The sequence below is a fragment of the Xiphophorus maculatus genome, chromosome 10, assembly GCF_002775205.1.
Source record: "Xiphophorus maculatus strain JP 163 A chromosome 10, X_maculatus-5.0-male, whole genome shotgun sequence".
Lineage (NCBI taxonomy): Eukaryota > Metazoa > Chordata > Actinopteri > Cyprinodontiformes > Poeciliidae > Xiphophorus > Xiphophorus maculatus.
The window spans coordinates 16,313,231-16,332,127 of record NC_036452.1 but is presented as its reverse complement, the minus strand read 5'-3'; the positions used below and the strand labels follow the sequence as shown (position 1 = coordinate 16,332,127).

The 18,897-nt window shown below is 39.4% G+C and overlaps 2 protein-coding genes across 6 annotated transcripts; one reads left to right on the top strand and one right to left on the bottom strand.

Annotated features, from left to right (window-relative positions):
• Nucleotides 1–730: 730 nt before the first annotated feature.
• Nucleotides 731–9,357, bottom strand: LOC102231786 (zinc finger protein OZF-like). Of its 5 annotated transcripts, none has more exons than XM_023341064.1 (5): nt 8,917–9,357; nt 7,478–7,828; nt 6,034–7,176; nt 4,717–4,843; nt 3,626–3,712 (listed from the first exon to the last, which is right to left on the bottom strand). In XM_023341064.1, the coding sequence occupies exons 1-4, from the start codon at nt 9,062–9,064 to the stop codon at nt 4,794–4,796; spliced, it is 1,692 nt and encodes a 563-aa protein (XP_023196832.1). In that variant the 5' UTR covers nt 9,065–9,357; the 3' UTR covers nt 3,626–3,712; nt 4,717–4,793. The 5 variants fall into 5 exon arrangements, with proteins under 5 accessions (XP_014326636.1, XP_023196834.1, XP_023196832.1 ...); XM_023341065.1 differs by having other exon boundaries at nt 3,634–3,712; nt 4,683–4,843; XM_014471150.2 differs by lacking the exons at nt 7,478–7,828; nt 8,917–9,357 and adding an exon at nt 731–2,599 and having other exon boundaries at nt 3,380–3,712; nt 6,034–6,115.
• A 405-nt stretch (nt 9,358–9,762) lies between these two features.
• LOC102232043 (gastrula zinc finger protein XlCGF57.1-like) lies at nt 9,763–14,953 on the top strand. Its single transcript, XM_005805406.3, has 2 exons — nt 9,763–10,339; nt 12,356–14,953. Exons 1-2 carry the CDS (start codon nt 10,225–10,227, stop codon nt 13,834–13,836), a joined length of 1,596 nt encoding a protein of 531 aa, XP_005805463.1. The 5' UTR covers nt 9,763–10,224; the 3' UTR covers nt 13,837–14,953.
• Nucleotides 14,954–18,897: the final 3,944 nt, after the last annotated feature.

Here is an 18,897-nt window from a genome sequence, read left to right as displayed (position 1 = left end):
CCTCCTTAGCTAGACATTTATGTACATAAAAGTGAACTAAGGGGCACTCACGCCTGAACGTTTAAAATTATTTTAAATGTAACAACATGCAAAACTCAAACCCAGTTTGTTCATTCAGGACATCTGAGAACTGCATCTGACTGCTCACGACTCGACCAGGCCTGACTTTAATTATCGTTTTCATCGGGATGCGGACAAGGCCAACTCGCTTGGAATTAAAACCATCTGAATCGAGTTTGTAAAAACTCACTGCCATGTTCATAAAAAAGTTCTGTCACTTACATCACTTCATTTACCTTCGTGAGTCCCCCTCTGATCTACAACACCAAGTTCCTACAGATATTAGCTCTGAGATATGGACAGAACCAGCTCACTTCCATCTGAAATCAAAATTTACACCAAAACAACCACAATGTCCACTCACAATGGAGGCAGCTGATGGCATAACACCAGTGTTTGAAACTCTTGGTCCTTTACACAAAATATTCTGCCAGCACACAGAATGAGGATTTGTTCAATCAAAATGAAGCCTTTCACTCATGTTCCTGGATGTATCTGACGGTACTATTGTTCTTTGGACCAACACTGATATTGTATAACACAGACAATCCTCGGTTTATAACAATGGATTTACTTTTCAACAACTATAAACTGTCCTTTTGTGTGAAGTTTGCTGTGGAGACTATTGCTCCCTACTTGAGGAAGGGGCATGAACATTGATAGAAGTAAACACAAAACACATTAATTGTTGATTATTTTTATTGCAAGAAACTTCCATTTCATCAGATTTCTTTGTCTTGTATGGTCTGCTGGACCAGATGTTGGTCAACAGTTGAGAGGAAACTGTTGGGGACGTTGATCAGAAAGCTCTGCAGTTTCTTTTTGTTAAAGATGTTATAAATTTTAAGTGCAAAAAACTTGTTTAGGTTCAAGCAGTATGATGAAATTTAAAGTGACACCTAAAAACACAGAGAATAAGCATGTTATTTTTAAAGATGTGATGTTCGTAAAAAGATGTATGCAGTAGTAAAAGGGTCAAGTTACACTGCAAAAGTAAAATCTGTTTAATTTAGTCGTAGTTTTTAGGTCAACCTGGTTATTCTGCAGAATACGTTTTTCTTCTCTGTTTAGAGCTTCATAGAGAAACTCTGGGAGTCCTCCAATAAACGCTGCTCATAAGCTTTATGACCATTTCCAACTTCACTCCATTGATAGAAATAATGTGTGGGGTTCCCTTCCCTTTCCACAGGATGATTTCAAAACATCTGACTGAGTTTCTTGAAATTGGTGGATGGAGGAACCACACAGCAACAGGTAAGGGAGGAGGGAGTGCGTGGTGCCCCATGACCTGCAGTGTCAACTTGACAATGATCAGTGAAACATGCTGGGAACAAAAACTGCACGGAAAAAGATCAGAGATGGGTTAAAATAGTGGTAGAATAATCAGAAAACACAGATTTATTGACTCATTAGTTACAGCCCCCATGGGCACCCATGTGACGCTTCAGATCTCCATCTCGTGAAAACGCTTTACTGCAAACTCCACACACAAACGGCTTCTCTCCCGAATGAATCCTCATATGATTTTCAAGATGATACCTTTTATAAAACCTGCTTTTACAGACATCACAACCAAACGGTCTCCCTTCTGTGTGAAGCCTCACATGTCGTTTTAACTGGTCCTCCTTCATAAAACGTTTGCCACAGTCGTTACAGCTAAACGATGTCGTGTGAAAACCCATGTGGTTTTTCAAGTGATTCTGTTGTGAAAATCCTTTGCTGCAAACACTGCAGACAAACGGTTTCTCTCCCGTGTGAACTCGCATGTGACTCTTTAGAAGATCCTGTCGTGAAAATCCTTTGTTACAAAAACTACAAATGAACGGTTTCTCTCCCGTGTGAACTCGCATGTGACTCTTCAGGTGAATTTGTTGTGAAAATCCTTTACTGCAAAAACTACAACTAAAGGGTTTCTCTCCAGTGTGAACACGCATGTGACTCTTTAGATGATCTTGTCTTGAAAACGCTTTGCTACAAACACTGCAGATAAACTGTCTCTCTGTGGGGTGGATCCTCATGTGGTTTTTAAGAGTTTCACGTCTTTGAAACCTTGTGCCACAAACATCACAGGCAAATATTCTCTCTTCAGTTGGAAATTGCGTATGTGTCTGAAGGTAACCCTTTTCTTTAAATTCTTTACCACAAAGATCAGAGCCATGTTCTCTGTTTCCAGTGTGAGTCATTGTGTGTAATTTAACAGCAGTCTCATTATTTAATGTTTTTCCATAAATACTGTCAAAAGCCCCATAAGGTTCTGGTCCTCCACCAACCTCTCCATCAGGTTCTGTTTCCATCTGTTCAGCTGAACTGCTGGTTAAAGTTTCAGCTTCTCCGTTGTCTTCAGCTTTAATTTGCCGAAGCGCTGATAACCGAAGTTTCTCTTCATCTTCATTCTTCACAGTAAGCTGCTCTTCCTCCTGACTGATCCACAGTTCCTTCTCTTCCTTTTTTATCTTGATGAGCTCTGAGTCTTTCTGGTCCGAACTGGTTCTTGACAGAACAGGAACTTCTTCTTTAATCACCAACATCTGTTTGTCCTCTGCAAGAGACACAACAACAAGCTACATTACAGATCCTACAAGTGAAACGGCTTCATAAATCGCTGCTACTGCTTAATGCTGGATGAGCCAAAATGTTTATTCAGGTCTGGCTCTTTTACTTTTCCACCAAAGTCAAAATTACACATTAAATAAAAACTTTTATTCAAGTTAAATGTAGAAAACAGTTTCTTCTGTCAGCTGCCTAAGCAGCACAAACAATAACACAAGAAGAGGTGAATTAAAGTGTTTTGGAGTTTAATTTAGTTGATGACCACGAGACCTTTCTACTGGCTGTGGGTGTTAGATGGAAAAAAGGAAGAAGAACAAGGAAGGACTGTTTGGAGGAAATATGAAAGGATATGAGGAAGGAACAAAAAAATATAAAAAGGAAGGAAGGAAAGAGTGAAGAACACAACAAAGGATGAAAAAATACATAAGGAAGGAAAAAATGGTGGTCCCAACAAAGAAAGAAAAGCAGGGAGAAGAAAGCACAAGGAAGGGAAACACTCAAGGGAGTAAAGAGGTAAGAAACAAGAACAAAAAAGAAAGAGACATATGGTGGAAGAAGAGTGGAAATAAAAACAGAGGAAAGGACATGAGGAAAGAAAGTTAGGACACAACATTTGGATAACAGGATTGGAAATAAAGTTTTGTAATATCTTACAGCAATCCATTTTCTTTTTTCCATTTTATTCAGACCTTGAGAATAGTTTCCAGACTTTTCCAGATTGCTTAGGCCTTTAGATAAACATCCAATTAAAATCTGAGAAGGGTCTCACCATCCAAACACAGTTTTCCCAAGATCTCCTTCCATCCCGCTTGAAGTCCTGCTGGACTTTGTTGCATCTGTTCAGCTGAGCGGCTGCTTGGAGCCTCTGTCTCCATATTGTCTTCAGTTTTAATGTGATGAAGATCTGATAACTGAGGTTTCTCTTGATCATCTTCAATCTTCACAGTAACAACAGTGAAGGGGAACCTGTTGTCCACTGTCTCTTCCTCCTCCTCGTTGATCAGCTCTCCGTCAGCATTAGGGCAGAGTTCTTCCTCTTCTTTCTTTATCTCTAGGTTTTCTTCAGGAGCCGTTTCTTTTATCACCAACTGCTGCTCCTCATCTGCAAGGAACAAATGGACGCCACGGTTGAGTGAGTGAGGTCGCCAGTTCATCGCAGGGCAACACATAGATACACTCTTAGGGCAATTCAGAGAGATAATTATCTTATCTGGTTAAAAAAAAGTCTGACATTTTGTAATTTTAAAGCGTTTTTTGGCCTTTGTTAGCAGACAAAAGTGGGAGTAAGAGATGCAGCAAGAGTCAGGAGTGGAATCACAAATGCCCATGCAGAGGACTACTCACACACTGCTTAAGAAAAGGATCTAAATAAATAAATTGTGTCAATTGATGTCTTTGAGTCTAATATACATACCAACCTAAGTTTTGCCTGCTTTTTCTTTCTGTTTTCCAAAATATAAAACAACTTATTTCTTAACGGACCTTAGCATGTATAAATGTGCACAACAACTTGTAAGTATCTTAGTTTTTCACAATTATTATTGATCTCACACTGTCGTAATATGCAGCTCTGCTCCAAATAACGGAGAAAGAATATTCCACCTTCAATGTCTCTCATTCTGGCTAATTATTCTACAAATTTTGACATGTTTACCTCAGGAACCGGGAGCTAGTGTACTGTATTAACTGGACAGGATAGACGTAATTAACCCTGGTGATGCGCCCTGTGACGCCCACCGTGTGGACAGACAGACAGAAGGAGCGCAGTGCGCAGCCTCAGTGTCTCCAGTTGGTCTTCCTTCAATGTTTTATACAACTGGGCTGCCTGCTGTTAACAACGTATTTCTGGTTATTCTATGCATTCATTCTGTAAACTGCCATGTGTACAGATTGTAATAATGTGTTATAACCTAGAAATTGTTTATTTCTGCTACTTTCATAGCGTTTTGATATGCTCAGCAGCCATACTGAATCTGGATTAACACCGGAGAGGACGCACATTTTTCCGATCTGAATTCGGACTCTAGTGAGATTTGATTTGCCCAAACCAGTACAAATGAATAACAACCCACCTTTAGCTAAAATCATGTTATCCTCAGTTCTTACCAGTTGTTTGGTTTGCGCCAGCATCCTGCTGGACGTCGAGCTGTTTCATCTGCAGTTTATCCTCTAAAGGCAGACTTTCAAAGTCGATGTGATGAGCATGATCCACTTTCTTCATGTTGTCTGCGCTCTGTGACATGAACCAGACTGATAATTATCAGACTAGATCCATAAATATGGAAAGCAAAGCCTTTACGTATTTTTTTAATTATTATTTTTGAGCTGGCATCTGCACGGACAGCAGTCAGTAACTGCCGCTCTGCTGCCATCTGCTGGGCATTATTCGCTGCTGCAGCAGGCAGTTCACAACCCTGCTGGTAAATATGGACACGCTGCAATTAGACCAGGGATTTTCCACCTTTACAGTTCAAACACTTAATGCAGCTAAAAAAAACTTGTTTAGAGAAAATCTCTAAATGCCTATCCTAACCTTTAGAAAAAATGGCAAATTTTCAAAGAATATCGACTTTGGGAAATTTGTAATTTTTAAAGTGCAAACCAATCTTTTAAGCTTTTAAAATAAAGCAACTTGAAGGGGCAATGTTTTTGAGTCTTTATTTATGTTAGGCCTTCTTGAAGATAAATAGTTGTTTTTTTTTTGGCTTTTCTATATAGCAGTATAAAAGCTATCCAACAAATATAACAAAAACATGCTTTTACATTACAAACATGAGCATGTTAGTATTTAGCAAAACTACAGAATTTAAAACCTCTGATAAAAAAAAGACTATTGCTGAAACATTTGTGTTTCAGATGTGGTTTGTAGCTATTTATATCATTACAACATAGACACTGTCAGGTTAGAGACTATTTTTAGTATAACAACTACAATAGGAATGAATGTACACACTGAAAAACATTAGCACAGCATGAACATTAAACAGTTTACGTAACATTGTCTTCCTGTTTTAGCAAGGCGCCTCATGTAGGCAATACCAATAAGTTGATTATATTGGAAAACTTACTATCTACGAAGTTACGCTGATTTCACGCTATACAAAATAGACACCTCTAACTAGCAGCATTTAATAAGCAGCTTCTATTGACTGTGGGCTCTCATTGTGTGTCTCTTCAGACTATCATGGCGTGTAAATCTCACACTACAAACACTGCAGCTGAAAGGTTTTTCTCCTAAGTGGGTACTCATGTGTGCTGTAAGATGCACCTTTCTGATATATTTTTTCCCACATTCCTTACAGGCAAACTTTCTGTTTTCAGTGTCTTGTTTCCAGTCTCTTGTATGAACTGACACATGATACTTCAGTTCAGAATTTCGATAAAATCTTTTGTCACACCTGTCACACGCAAATGGTTTCTCACCTGTGTGGCGTCTAATGTGTCTCGTCAAAGCTCCCCGATGAGCAAATCTGGCTCCACAGTAACGGCAGAAAAATGGTTTCACTCCAGTGTGGGTTACCGCGTGTTTCTGAAGATCTGCTTTAAGCCTGAAATGTTTGTCACAATCGCTGCAAGCGAAAGGTTTTTCTCCTTTATGAATCATCATGTGGTTCCTCAGCGTTCCCCTTTGTGTAAATCTTTTGCCACATTCCTCACACTGAAAAGGCTTCTCTCCTGTGTGGCATGTCATGTGACCTTTAAGATTTTGCAGCTTGGTAAATGTTTTACCACATTCATCACAAGTAAAAGGTTTTTCTCCAGTGTGGATTCTTAAGTGAAGTTTAAGAATATGAGAATGCCTAAACGCTTTACCGCATACATCACAACTAAATGGTTTCTCTCCAGTGTGGAGCCTCATATGACATTTAAGATAATACTGATCCTTAAACATTTTTCCACAAACAACACAAGCAACTGATTTCTTCCCAGCTTTGGCTATTGATCGTTTCATATCAGCCAAACATGTGGAAGCCTTTTCTCCTGAATGACATGACAGATGCTTCAGGAATGACTGCTGGTACACAAACTGTTTACCACAGTCCGGGCAGCTGAAGGGTTTCACAGCACTTCTACGTCCAGAACTGCTGTTTACGTCTGACTTAAGTGTCCTGATTTCCCACCTGCCTTTACTGCAACCTTTATTTTTAGATCCAGAATCTGGTAGATTGTCATCACAACTGTCTCCACTCACTCCTGACCACCACTTCCTACTGACTTCAGTCTCTGAAGAGCCTGAGGGACTGGACTGTAAACAAGCATGTGGATCTGAATTCCTGTCTGGCTGTGGTCCTCCACCCTCCTCTCCATCAGATTCTGTTTCCGTCTGTTCAGCTGAGCTGCTGGTTGAAGCTTCAGCATCTCTGCTGTCTTCACTTTTGATGAGATGAATCTCTGATGACTGAGGTTTCTCTTCATCTTCACTCGTCAAAGCAAGCTCCTCTTCATCCTGACTGATCCACAGTTCCTCTTGTGTTGTCTTCTGGAGAGGTTCTGTGTCTTGTTGGTCTAAACTGGACTTTCGCAGATCAGGAACTTCTACTTTTATTACCAACAGTTGCTGCTCATCTGCAAGAGAAACAGAAAAGTCATGTTTCAATGAGACTTTTGTAATTATACAGATCCAGATAACAATAAAATATCATGACCCTTTGAGCCTGCAATTTAGGGATGACCTTTGCCCCTCCTTCAGCTGTCTACAAGGCAATTTGTATATTTATTAATATTTATATCTTACTATTAGTGTATTAGTTTTACGTTTGATGCTACAACAAATGCATTTCCCAGGTTGGAATTATTAAATTATATCCCTCGTTCCATCTTTATGATGAGAGAAATTCATGCAAACAGAGCAAAATCTGATAATTACCATGTTTCATCTGGACCTCCTGCTGTTCAGTCCCGTATTCTGTTGGTTCTGGGTTTTCGTCTCGTTTTGCTCCTCCACTGTCCTCTCCATCAGGTCCTGTTTCCGTTTGTTTAGCTGGGCTGCTTTCTGGAGCTTCAGTCTCTTTACTGTCTTCAGTTTGGTCGTGGCAGAGCTCTGATATCTTAAGGGTCTCATCGTCTACAATCTTCACAGTGAGCTGCTCTCCATCTTCACTGACCCACAGTCCCTCCTCTTCCTTTTTTAAATTGTGGAGTTCTGGGTTCTGCTGGTCCAAACTGGAGCTCTGCAGACCAAAAACATCTTTTTTGATCACCAAAAGATGCTGCTTATCTGCAGGAGACACATGGACATCATGGTTAACTCCACAGAAATCCATGTGTTTGTCCACACAGGGCCTGACTGTAAACAGATAAAAACTGTTTGGTAATGAGATTTACACAAAATATTACAATGGACAAAAGAGGGGAAAAAACCCAGATCTACAGAAAAGAGACAGCAGTAGAGATTTCAGTCTCCTCCATTACTGTGCTGTTAATTCAATACTCTATTCTTGACATTTTAAAATATGTTTTAAAATGCTGTGATGTATGAAAGTCTAAAAGCAGTTGTATGTTTAAAGAAGTATGTGTGATATACAAATATTGATCTTGACAAAATATTCAGCCATCATCATGATTTTAACCGACTAGTCATGGCAGCACTGTTGACCTTCTGTCTTTTGTTCTGTTTGTTTCTTTATACTTGCAACTTGTCTTGTTTGCTGCGTGAATCACATACCGCCTGTTGTTCCATTAATTTAATAAAGTAAAATGTCCAAAAGGAAGAAAATATTATTCCGCTACTGCAAGGCAAGCAAACCCACCACACAGAGGAGTATTCTCCTCCTTTGTGCAAACATACATAAAGGTACATTCCCTGCTTTAACCCTTGTTGCCTTAATCTTCTTTTGTCATCTTTGTCTTGCTGTGCAGGTCACAGTCTGCCCTATTTGCTTGATGAAGCAGATGTGGCGTGTTGTACCATTAATTCAACAGGCGGAGTAAATCTGCCACCAACACTCCAAGGCAACCAGATCTACAATACTGTTACACAAAGCTGCACAGACAGAGCAAATAAAAAAACCAAGACATACTATTTGACCAATTCTGTAAGCTTTCTTTCTTACCCTATATTATATGTATATTTTGTTTAATACACCAGAGCTTTAGCAACATAATACATATAATTACAGATTTTTTTTTATTTTATCTTTGTTTCCCTGGAGAATCTTCAAAATTCTGTACCCAAAATAATGTTTCCCCTTCCAATATGGCGGATTTGTTGACGTATCTCTAAAGCGGATAATGGATTACCGATCATAAACCAGAACAAACCACCCTCGCTTTGTTAAATTGTATCCCAACAGAGCTTCTTCTTACCAGTTGTTCGGATTTTCCCAGCTTCTTGCGGCTGATAGACACCGAGCTGCTTCACCTGTAGTTTGTCCTCTAAAGGCAGAATATTCCGATGAGCATAATCCACTTTCTCCATGGTGTCTGCTCTTTGTATAACACACTGGAGACTCATAAACCAGAACCATGCGGCCACACAGCAGCTGTGCACGTTTCTGTTTGACTGAATCCACTTAAGTCTCAAACGAATGAGCCTCCGCGTCTTTTGTTTATGTCTCTTATCATATTTCAATCAGGCATCTGCTCGGGCATGCTTTATTTTCCCCCCTGTTTCACTGCTGCCATCAGCTGGAGTGAATTAATCCCTGTAACATCCAGTCAAGTTTTGTCCACTTTAGCTTCAATTTTCAGATATTAGACTAGTTTTATTGTAAGACCAAAACAAAATGAGAAATTAAGGGTAATTGTGGTTCATTAATAATCAAACTCTTTAAGGTAGTAAAGAATGCATTTTTTTTTTAACTTTGCCATTTTTTGTGATATATTTCGTGGGGATTTTGTATTTTGTGAGACAGACCAACACAAAGTCCTGCTTAGTTATGAAGTAAAAAGAAAGTAGCCACGATTTTAGCAAATTATGACATATTTGTATATAGAACCACATTTTCATGTTGAAGGATCTTGTTTACCTATCCTTCTTTGCAAAATAAATCAAAAAATAAATTCAAAAAAATTGATTCATCAGTAATATATATATATATATATATATATATATATATATATATATATATATATATATATATATATATATATATATATATATATATATATATATATATATATTACTCTTTTTACATTTCCTCATGTAAATACAAATAAAATTGCTAACAGCTCGACTTTCGGCATTAAAAAGACTTTATGATAAATATATCAATATTACAGGTGTTGTAAGCCGAAATAACTACTTAAGTCTTTTATTTTATGTTTAATAACATTTAATTTAACTCCATTGTTTCGTATTCTCATCGTTTTTTCTCATTTTCTGGCCTTATTTGTAAGTACCTGAATACAGATTGATGCAACCCTTGACAGTTGTGGAAAATGGTTCTTGGGACAGGGTGTCCGTGTAGATGCCTGTTTAAAACTCTGTCGTTACGTCAGCAATCGTTCCTAAACAGACAGTCGGGTTTTTTTTTTAAAGACCTAGTTGCAGTTTTTCCGAGCGCATCCGCCTCTTAAAATACTCCAGCGGAACCTCGCATGGAGCCTAACAGGAATGCTCCCGGCTGCAGTGTGAGCTGATCGGCCTGGCTCATTGTAGACACGGCTGCAGCCATGCAGGAAGTGGATCATGTCCACCAGAGCAACGCTGAAAGTCTGGCTGCAGAGGACAAAGTCCAGATGAAACAGCTCGGCGTCCATCAGGATGTTGGTAGAAACCAAACAGCTGGTAAGAAAAGACTCATTTATCGCTGTTGGCTAGCTGTAGCTCTGTTGCTGAGGAAAACGGGGCCTCCTTTGTTTATGTTGATTTAAATCGGGTTATTTACCTCATTGCCACGATGGTCATTTAGCTTCGCATCATTTAGTCTCGTTAAAAATGAGCCAAACTGCAGGTAGCAGAAACACAACACAGGAAACACTACCGGAAGTCAGAAATACTGGTCAACATTCAACACCAATACCCCAGCCAGATTAGATTTGTAGTCTCCGTGTTTAATTGTAAACAATCCGGCTTTCAAATGAACAAGTGAGCAGTGATTCATTCAGGCTCCCCAACAAACATAGTAACTAACAAGTTAAACCTGAAATAGGTAACATTTTCAAATGTTTTTAATGTGAGCGATAATTAAAGCGGCTCAATGTCAAAATCATGTGTTAGAAATTAAAAAGTCTAAAAATAAATTATAACTTTTAAAAAGAACAAATTGTGAGGAATTTTCTGCCTTTTCACTGGCCATAATGTATTTCACCCGTAATGATGTTTTTTATGATGTGGACTAATTTTATTAAATAAAGAAGAGTATTGTGTAATAGTCAGGTCATATTTACTGTGGAATGTATTTATCATGATTATAAACATTGCAATTCTGAAATTAAGATAGAAATTTATTATGTGAGCACATGTAATAAATGTGCTCACATAATAAACATTTATTTTGCTACAGCTGAAACCACGTTTACGTTTATAACTTTTTTTTCTCCGTCACATTAAATCAAGCTTTTCTTGTTTCATATAAGTTAGGATTAATGAAATGTAGATTTAAGAAGCATTTTTATTAATTTATCCAGCTAACTTTTGGATACATTCAGCTCACAAAAAGATTGTGAGCTTTTTACTACACTAAGAATCCCTTCTGTTTAGTATATTTAGTAGCTGTCTTCAACAATAAAATTCAAACCTGAACCTTCAGTATTTTCTGGCTTAATTCTGTTTGTAAGATTCTGTAAATGTGCAGGATTGTTTTCCTCGCTTGCATAAGTGAACCCCCACCACCACCTTTTTAGTATTAAACATTAAGCTGTTTTGGCTTTTCAGATTTCTGCCTTAAATCTTCATGTCCTCCATGTTTTTCTCCCTATTAAAAGCAGACCGGGCCCAAAGCTTTGGTGTTTCCTGCGGGTGCTTTCTGTCGTCTCGCAGCCTCCAGCCGGCTGCAGCAGATGGCCCGTTCACGCTGAGCCTGGCTCTACTGGAGGTTTCTCGCTGCTAACAGGGAGTGATTCCTTTTCATTGCTGCCACATGCTTGCTCGGGATGAGAGATTGCTGCAGAGCTGATGCAATCAGCTTGTTGAGACAACTCTCTAAAAAATAAAAAGTTATCTGTTTTACAATATCCCGATAGATTGCATAAAGTCATTGACTTAGCAGTAATCCCTCATTGTGTGGCAACAATAAGGAGGAACTTCTCCCTTTTTAAAGAAACATCAGCAGAGTCGGTTTCAGTATGAAGAGAGCATCTGCAGCATCTGACTGGGGCTTGTGAGACAAATGCCCTTTCAGGTCATAGACTTATGACAAACAATGTTTTATCCATTCACTCTGCACACCAGAACTGACATGGTAGAACAGAAAAAGGGCGCCTACGTTGTGGACCGGAACCAGCCTTTTGGTTCACCTGATTTCCTGCTGGCTCATTACAAATAGTAGTGGTTGTAGGTAAAAGGTCACTGAAGTTGTTTGTATGACAAAGAAACACTAAAATCTAGCAGGACTATGTCATAGAAATGTTCCGGTTTATGTCTGTTTTGTTTTTATTGTCTTATGTTTTATGTTCACGTAAGAAAAAAGAGGACGAATTTGTATTGTTGACGTTTCAATTCTCATGTCTGATCCCTCAATAAAACTGACGATAAAATCTAGCAGGACTATTACACGAAATCAAACAACTATAACAAAGTGTACTTTTCCAAGGGCATCCTTCCAACTGATTTATCCACAAACTTAATTTCTGCTTCCTGCAGATGATCCGCAGCTGTTGGTGATTAAAGAAGAGGGTCCCTTTGAGTGGAGCTCCAGTGAGGACGAGCAGGACCCAGAGCTGTTCCACATAAAGGAGGAAAATGAGGAATCCTGGACCAATCAGGAGGGACAGCAGCTTTATGGAGAGGAGGATCTTGCCAGTTTCCCGTTAAATGTTATTGTGAAGAGTGAAGAGGAAGAGGAATATCAGTCTTCACAGCTGTATCTCAGGGAAACTGAACATAACAGAGAATCAAAACCTCTGTGTTCCGTTCACTTTATAAAAACAGAACCCGATGAGGGGCCAGAATCGACGATAAAGCCGGGACTAAGCAACTACTTTAAGATAAAAACTGCTGGAAAAGCTTCAGACTCTTCAGAGACTGAAGTCAGTGATGAGGACAATCACTGGCAGGAACCGTTACCAGATTTTGGAGCAGAAATTAAGCACAAAGAGAGCAGAACACCCGATTCGGGCGACACAGCCAAGGCCCTTTACAGCTGCTTCGAGTGTGATAAACAATATTTCTACAAGCAGTCCCTTCATAGACACATGAAGTGTCATTCCTCCAGCTCGGGTAGCACAAACCACTGCAGTGGGCAGGAAAACGCAGATTCAGACCCAACAGTCAGGAAGAAAGAGAGAGTGTTCATTTGTGATGTCTGTGGGCATGAATTTAACCAGAGGACTAATCTTACTACGCACAAGAGAGTCCACACAGGGGAGAAACCATTCAGGTGTGATGTTTGTGGCAAAAGATTTAACCAGCGAGGGAATCTGCGCAACCACAAGCGAATCCACACTGGAGAGAGGCCGTTTATATGCGACTTCTGTGGCGAGAGGTTCAGGAATCAGGGGATCCTGCAGGCGCACATGAGGGTTCACACCGGAGAGAAACCTTTTGTTTGCGGTGTCTGTGGCAGAAAATTTTCTCGCAAGACACATTTTGAGACTCATATGAGAGTCCACACAGGAGAGAGGCCGTTCAGCTGTGAAATCTGTGGCAAAGATTTTCGTCACAAGATGCATTACCAGGAGCACATCCGGGTCCACACTGGAGAGCTGCCGTTTCCCTGTGAGGTTTGCGGGAAAAAATTTCGACTTCAGTGCAATTTAAAGAGACACCTGCGAGTCCACACAGGAGAAAAGCCCTTCAGCTGCGACGAGTGCGGGAAGACGTTCAGTTGCAAGTCGCATCTTAAGCGACACACCAAGGTCCACACGGGAGTGCGGCCCTTCTCCTGCGAGATTTGTGGGGACACGTTTGCCGAGCCGGGAGCTGTGAAGAGCCACATCCTGGTCCACACGGGAGAGAAGCCGTTCGAGTGCGACGTTTGCGGGAAAACGTTTAGGCAAAAGAGCACACTCACAAGACACAAAGTTGTTCACACGGGAGAGAAACCGCACTCCTGTACTCTGTGTGGCGCCAGGTTCACACAGCAGTGTAATTTAAAGACACACATGAGGCTCCACACAAGATAAAGCTGATTCTTTTCTTAAAGAATGTGTTTATACTGTATGAGGTACAGTATAAACTGTATACTGACCAGAACTGTATGTTTACATTGCTAATAATAATAAATATTACAATGTCTTGATTAACTTCAATGTTTCCAGTCATCTGGAAACTCTCCTGCCCTACGTCGTCCGCCAAATCTAGGAGCTGCTCACTAAATTCACTGATCCATTCAATTCAATTAGCATTTTCCTACCTCCTCCTTTAGTCTTAGTACAAGTTGAGACCAAAGGGAAGAAATTAATAATGTACAAAGTAGGAATTACAAAGTTAGCAAGGAAAACCTCTGAACAGGAGAAACATTTGCATTGAAATAAGTGACAAATTGTGTATTCAAGATTTCATAATCTGGTTAATTTAACATATTAGCAGAACTTGCCTTGGAGGAATGCTTATTGTGAAAAACATTTATGTAGAAATAAAAATCAGCTGACTTAATACTGTAAAGAGCCTGACTTAATTACTGATTTGTTTACTGCTCTGCGGTGAAGAACATAAAATGCTGATATTAGTCTTCAGCTAGCAGCTTTTAAATAAAACAAAATGTAATTACGTTAAAATACCCATGGGCAGGGTTTTGCTTAACAGGGAACGAAAACTCAAGAGAAATGTCTGTAATTTAAATTGTTGCCGTCTTCCCTTCTGACAAACATAAAAATCTTCTGCAGCAAAAACTATTTGCCTGCAATAAAAAAAAGGTTGTTGATTCCAACATTATGTACTTTTGTTTGAAAGTGTTACAAAATGTAATGATGGTTTATTCACAGTTTCTATAAATGGATGCATCTCACTGTATTACTGATGGCAAGAAGGAACGATGCTTAAAGCGGGTCACTGAATGTGTGGCTACGTTTCAGAGAATAAAGCTGTAATTAGCCTTCGTGTGAGTGAATATCCAACTGTTGGCCTCCGTTAAGGAAAAGGTCAACATGTTTATCTTTTTACTATTTCTTCCTTAAATAAATCTTTGGTATATTTCTGTGTGCCGGTATAACAGTTTGGTACGTGTTTATGTGATTTTTGTTTTCTGAAAGGTTTAGCAGAAATGTTTGTCACTGGTAAAAATGAAAAAAAAAATAAACAAAGGTGTCATTTTTGTTGCATTTAATAAAAGTGTAAAATACTGAAATGACTCAAATTGGTTCTGATTTCATTTTATTTTTTCCAGCCAGCAGCTCAACGTGTTGGAGCAACAATCCTACTTTCAGGCAATCTTTGGCGTTTTTCAGATTCAGAAAAAAAAAAAATGGAGCAAACTGCGTCTATGATAGCTTAACCCTAAAAAATACATGTAAAGAACAAAGGTCAGAGTTAAAACATGTATGGAAAACTCAGTGGAAGGAGAAGCAAGCTGAAGACACTCAGATGAACTACTAAAAATAAAACAGATTAAAGTTAGACAGACAGGAAATGAGTGAAGATTAAAACTTTTGCACAGTAATGAATGTAAAGATTAATTATTCAGATTTTGTCCTTAGATATTTCTCAGCCATCATAGTTTCATAAATAATAATCAACCTTTGTTTCCATGCAGATGAAGAAAGCTGTTCAAAGACAGAACTAGCAGAGCAACGCCTCACTGTCGGCAGGATTAAAGAACGAATATTTACTTCACACATTCCTTAAACCGTCTCTAGTTGTGATTAATAAACAATGTGTATGTAAAATTGCTGCAGATTCCCATGAATATTGATGTATATCTGCTTGGTTTCTGCATTCAGGCAGGATTTGTGCAGCAGGCAGTGATTGTTGTGGTGCATTCAGCAGCAGACTGCAGGCGCTGCAGTGCATCTGTGCAGGCAGAGAACCGACTGCTACAACGTCTCTGCAGGCTTCAGCGCCATCAATGTTAGGCTGCTGGCAGGAACTGAAGCTACAGAGTTATAAAGCATCATTCCGTGTTCGGCTGAACGAGCTCAGAGGGAAGTTCACCAGCAGACAGACCCATCCCCCAGCGTTCACTCCACCGCAGCAGACAAGTGAGACAGAGCGGGTGAAACTGATGTCTCACAAGACAAACTGGAGGCAGAGCAAGTCATGAATGTCGGCATGAAACATCTGGAAGGTCATTTCAACAGTTTTGCTCAGCAGGATTTTCCCTTTTCCCAGGATGAGACCTGCAGTGGAAACAGCCTCAGGAAGGAAAGCCATCTGTCTCCACCGGCAGGGAGGGAGAGAGGAGAGAAAAAACAAGACAGGACAGCTTTCAATGGGTCCTAGCTGTTAACCAAGCTGTTTTTATTCTGTCGTCTAATCTCTTCACATAATGGTGTAAAGGTTCTTAAAGGATACTATGTAAAACCAGCTTCTTTTTTTTTAGCTTTAAATCATGTTATTCCCCCATCACAAAACACACCTGGGGTGTTTCTTTGATTCATTCATGCACGTTTGAGAAATCCATTCAGCGTCCTCACTCAGCTCCTTCAGACTAGTGGCAGCAGCGATTACCAAGCAAATGATGGAACTGCAAGGCTGTTGAGCTCATTATGCAATAAACATCACAGAACAACGTGAAAGATGTTTATTGCATCTTTCACATGTAGAAAATGGCATAATGAGGAGCATTTTTGCTTTTGTAAAGTGTTTTTAAAAAAGAAACTAAATTAGATTTTTTATTAAATTCATCCAACTTTTTTTTTTAATGCAAGTCTCTATGATGGTGTATTAGGAAAACTCTAAGAAAATAAATAAAACTTAATTTATTTTCTTAGCGTGAAGTGCTGAAGGCTGAGTGTTGGAAAAAGCAGGAGCTTCTTAAAGAGACAGAGGCCCAATTTGAAGTTGGGGAGTCAAATTTATTTTATGTAAGCCAAGAGTTACTTCCTTGCTATAAAATGGCACTATACATGCATAAAACTTCCCCTTCAATACATCCTCAACATGCCAGCACTTTAACTAGAAAATTAATATTTATCTTAATCTAAACTCCTACTGCAGCTTTTTTTCCACAGCAAATCTGACCTCCTTGCACTAAAACAAGTGGATATTATTCATGTCCCGTAATAGAATCATTATAAAGCTGAACCCAACACATGGATTCCAATACGCTCCCAATTACAAATCAGCAAAGACAAATCCACTAGATCATGAGTGAAAGCCTGTCTGAGGAAATCAGCAGGTTGCTGTAAATCTTTAGCTTTGCAGCATCCTTTCCTAATAAGGATGTGGCAACAGTGAAGAGGAACAGCGCTCCTTTAACAGCAAGAAACCAACAGAGGAGCAGGAACCGGGCATGAGCAGCCATTTATAGGGCTGGACCAGAACAGGAAGCAGACTCAGAAACAGGGACACCACCCATGAGAAGTTTTTATGGTGGGAAATATATATAAAAAGCCAAGTTAATGGCAACAGTGCTCCTGAATGGCTCCATACATGTTGCTGGGTGAATGTGCCCATTGTGTGAAGCACTTTGAGGGGTCAATGCGATTTGAAAAGCTCAACATGAATCCAGACCATTTACAGCTAAACAGGGGAGCAGCGAACAAGGAGGAATTGGTGCGCAGCAACAACAACAAAAAAAGCAAACAAAAGAAGAAGACATTCAAGAGGCTTGAAAGGAGTAAGACTTGCATCTTTGATTCTAGTTCTCTGCTGCCACCTAGTGGTGAATGAAATCCTGCGGCTCCTGGAGCTGAACGTCATGACTAAAAAACTGGACGTGGAAACGTAGAACATAAATGTTCAGAGATCTGAAGAACATTAAAGTTTGACAGCATCAGTCTGAGGTCAATTCAGATTCTCATCAAGGTCGATTATCGTCTGCATTATTTGATTGATATTTTTCTATATATATATATATATATATATATATATATATATATATATAAACTGTGTTATATAAAAAGTGTTGAGATGAGATTAGAAATCGGTGCTGTAATAATAAATTGAACTGAATTAAATGAATAATGAAGCCGTGCTGCTGAAAACTGCAGTAAGTCGTTACCGCCACTGGGAGGCAGCAGAGAGGAGCGTTTCCTGCAGGGTTTATGAAAGCGCTTAGTTTTGCATCATAAAGCTGAAACATTGTCATTTTTACTTCTACAACAAAAATGCAGTAATCTAAAAAATATAAAAACATACCGTTCAGGTTATATTCCCCCCCAGAGCAATAAATCTAAGATGTTTAACCGATTTAACCAATTTTTTCCCACACTTACACCAAATAATTTACCTCATTTAAACAAATGGCTTTCCTCTAATTTCTTGGGTTTCTGTTTACTCTCCAACATTCATCGTGCGATCCAAGACAAAGACCACAGATCTAATTTTTGTGCTGGAAAGATTCCTCGCCACAGTAGACGGGATGCTGATATTCCAGTTTTTGGAACTGGTGGTGCCTGAAATACTCAAGTTGACTAATGAATATTACAGGAAAGAGAAACCTGCTGATTATCTTTAGATAACTCCAGTGTCACGTTTCAAAAATCTTAATAGTGTAAAAACATCAGATGGCCATGGCTTTCTGTAATTGCAACCTCGTGCTGGCAGACATGTTGGCAGCGCTGTAAAGTCTGACTCATGACCTCAAACGCACCCGACCACATGGCACCACGCACATCTGGCTTCATGTTCCCCTCCCTGCTGCGCAGCAACGAGAGGCAGCATGGTTCACCACCACGTGACCTCAGTTCAAGGCGCTGCAGATTAATACTGTCCACCTTAAAGGGACTTTAAGGCTGTAAATTAAAGATTTAAAGAGTTATGATTAAAAAAAAACAGAGGTGGAGTCAACACCCAGCTGAACACAATCCCCAAACGCTGAGCGCATCTTTTATTTTGAAAGATGAGCTCAGACAGATGATCAATAAACTCTTTAATCCAGATTACAGTAAATTCACGTCTCGTTTCGTTTAACATGTTTGTAACAGCTTTGCAGGTATAAATAACAGCCAGACAAAAAAAGGAAGCAAAACTGTGTCAGCTGACTGGCTTTTATTTTCATTAAATATTTTCCAGAAAATCTTCTCCATGTTCTGTTGCAGGAAATAAAAAACACCACTCAGGTTGGGAGGGTGAAAGCTTACAGA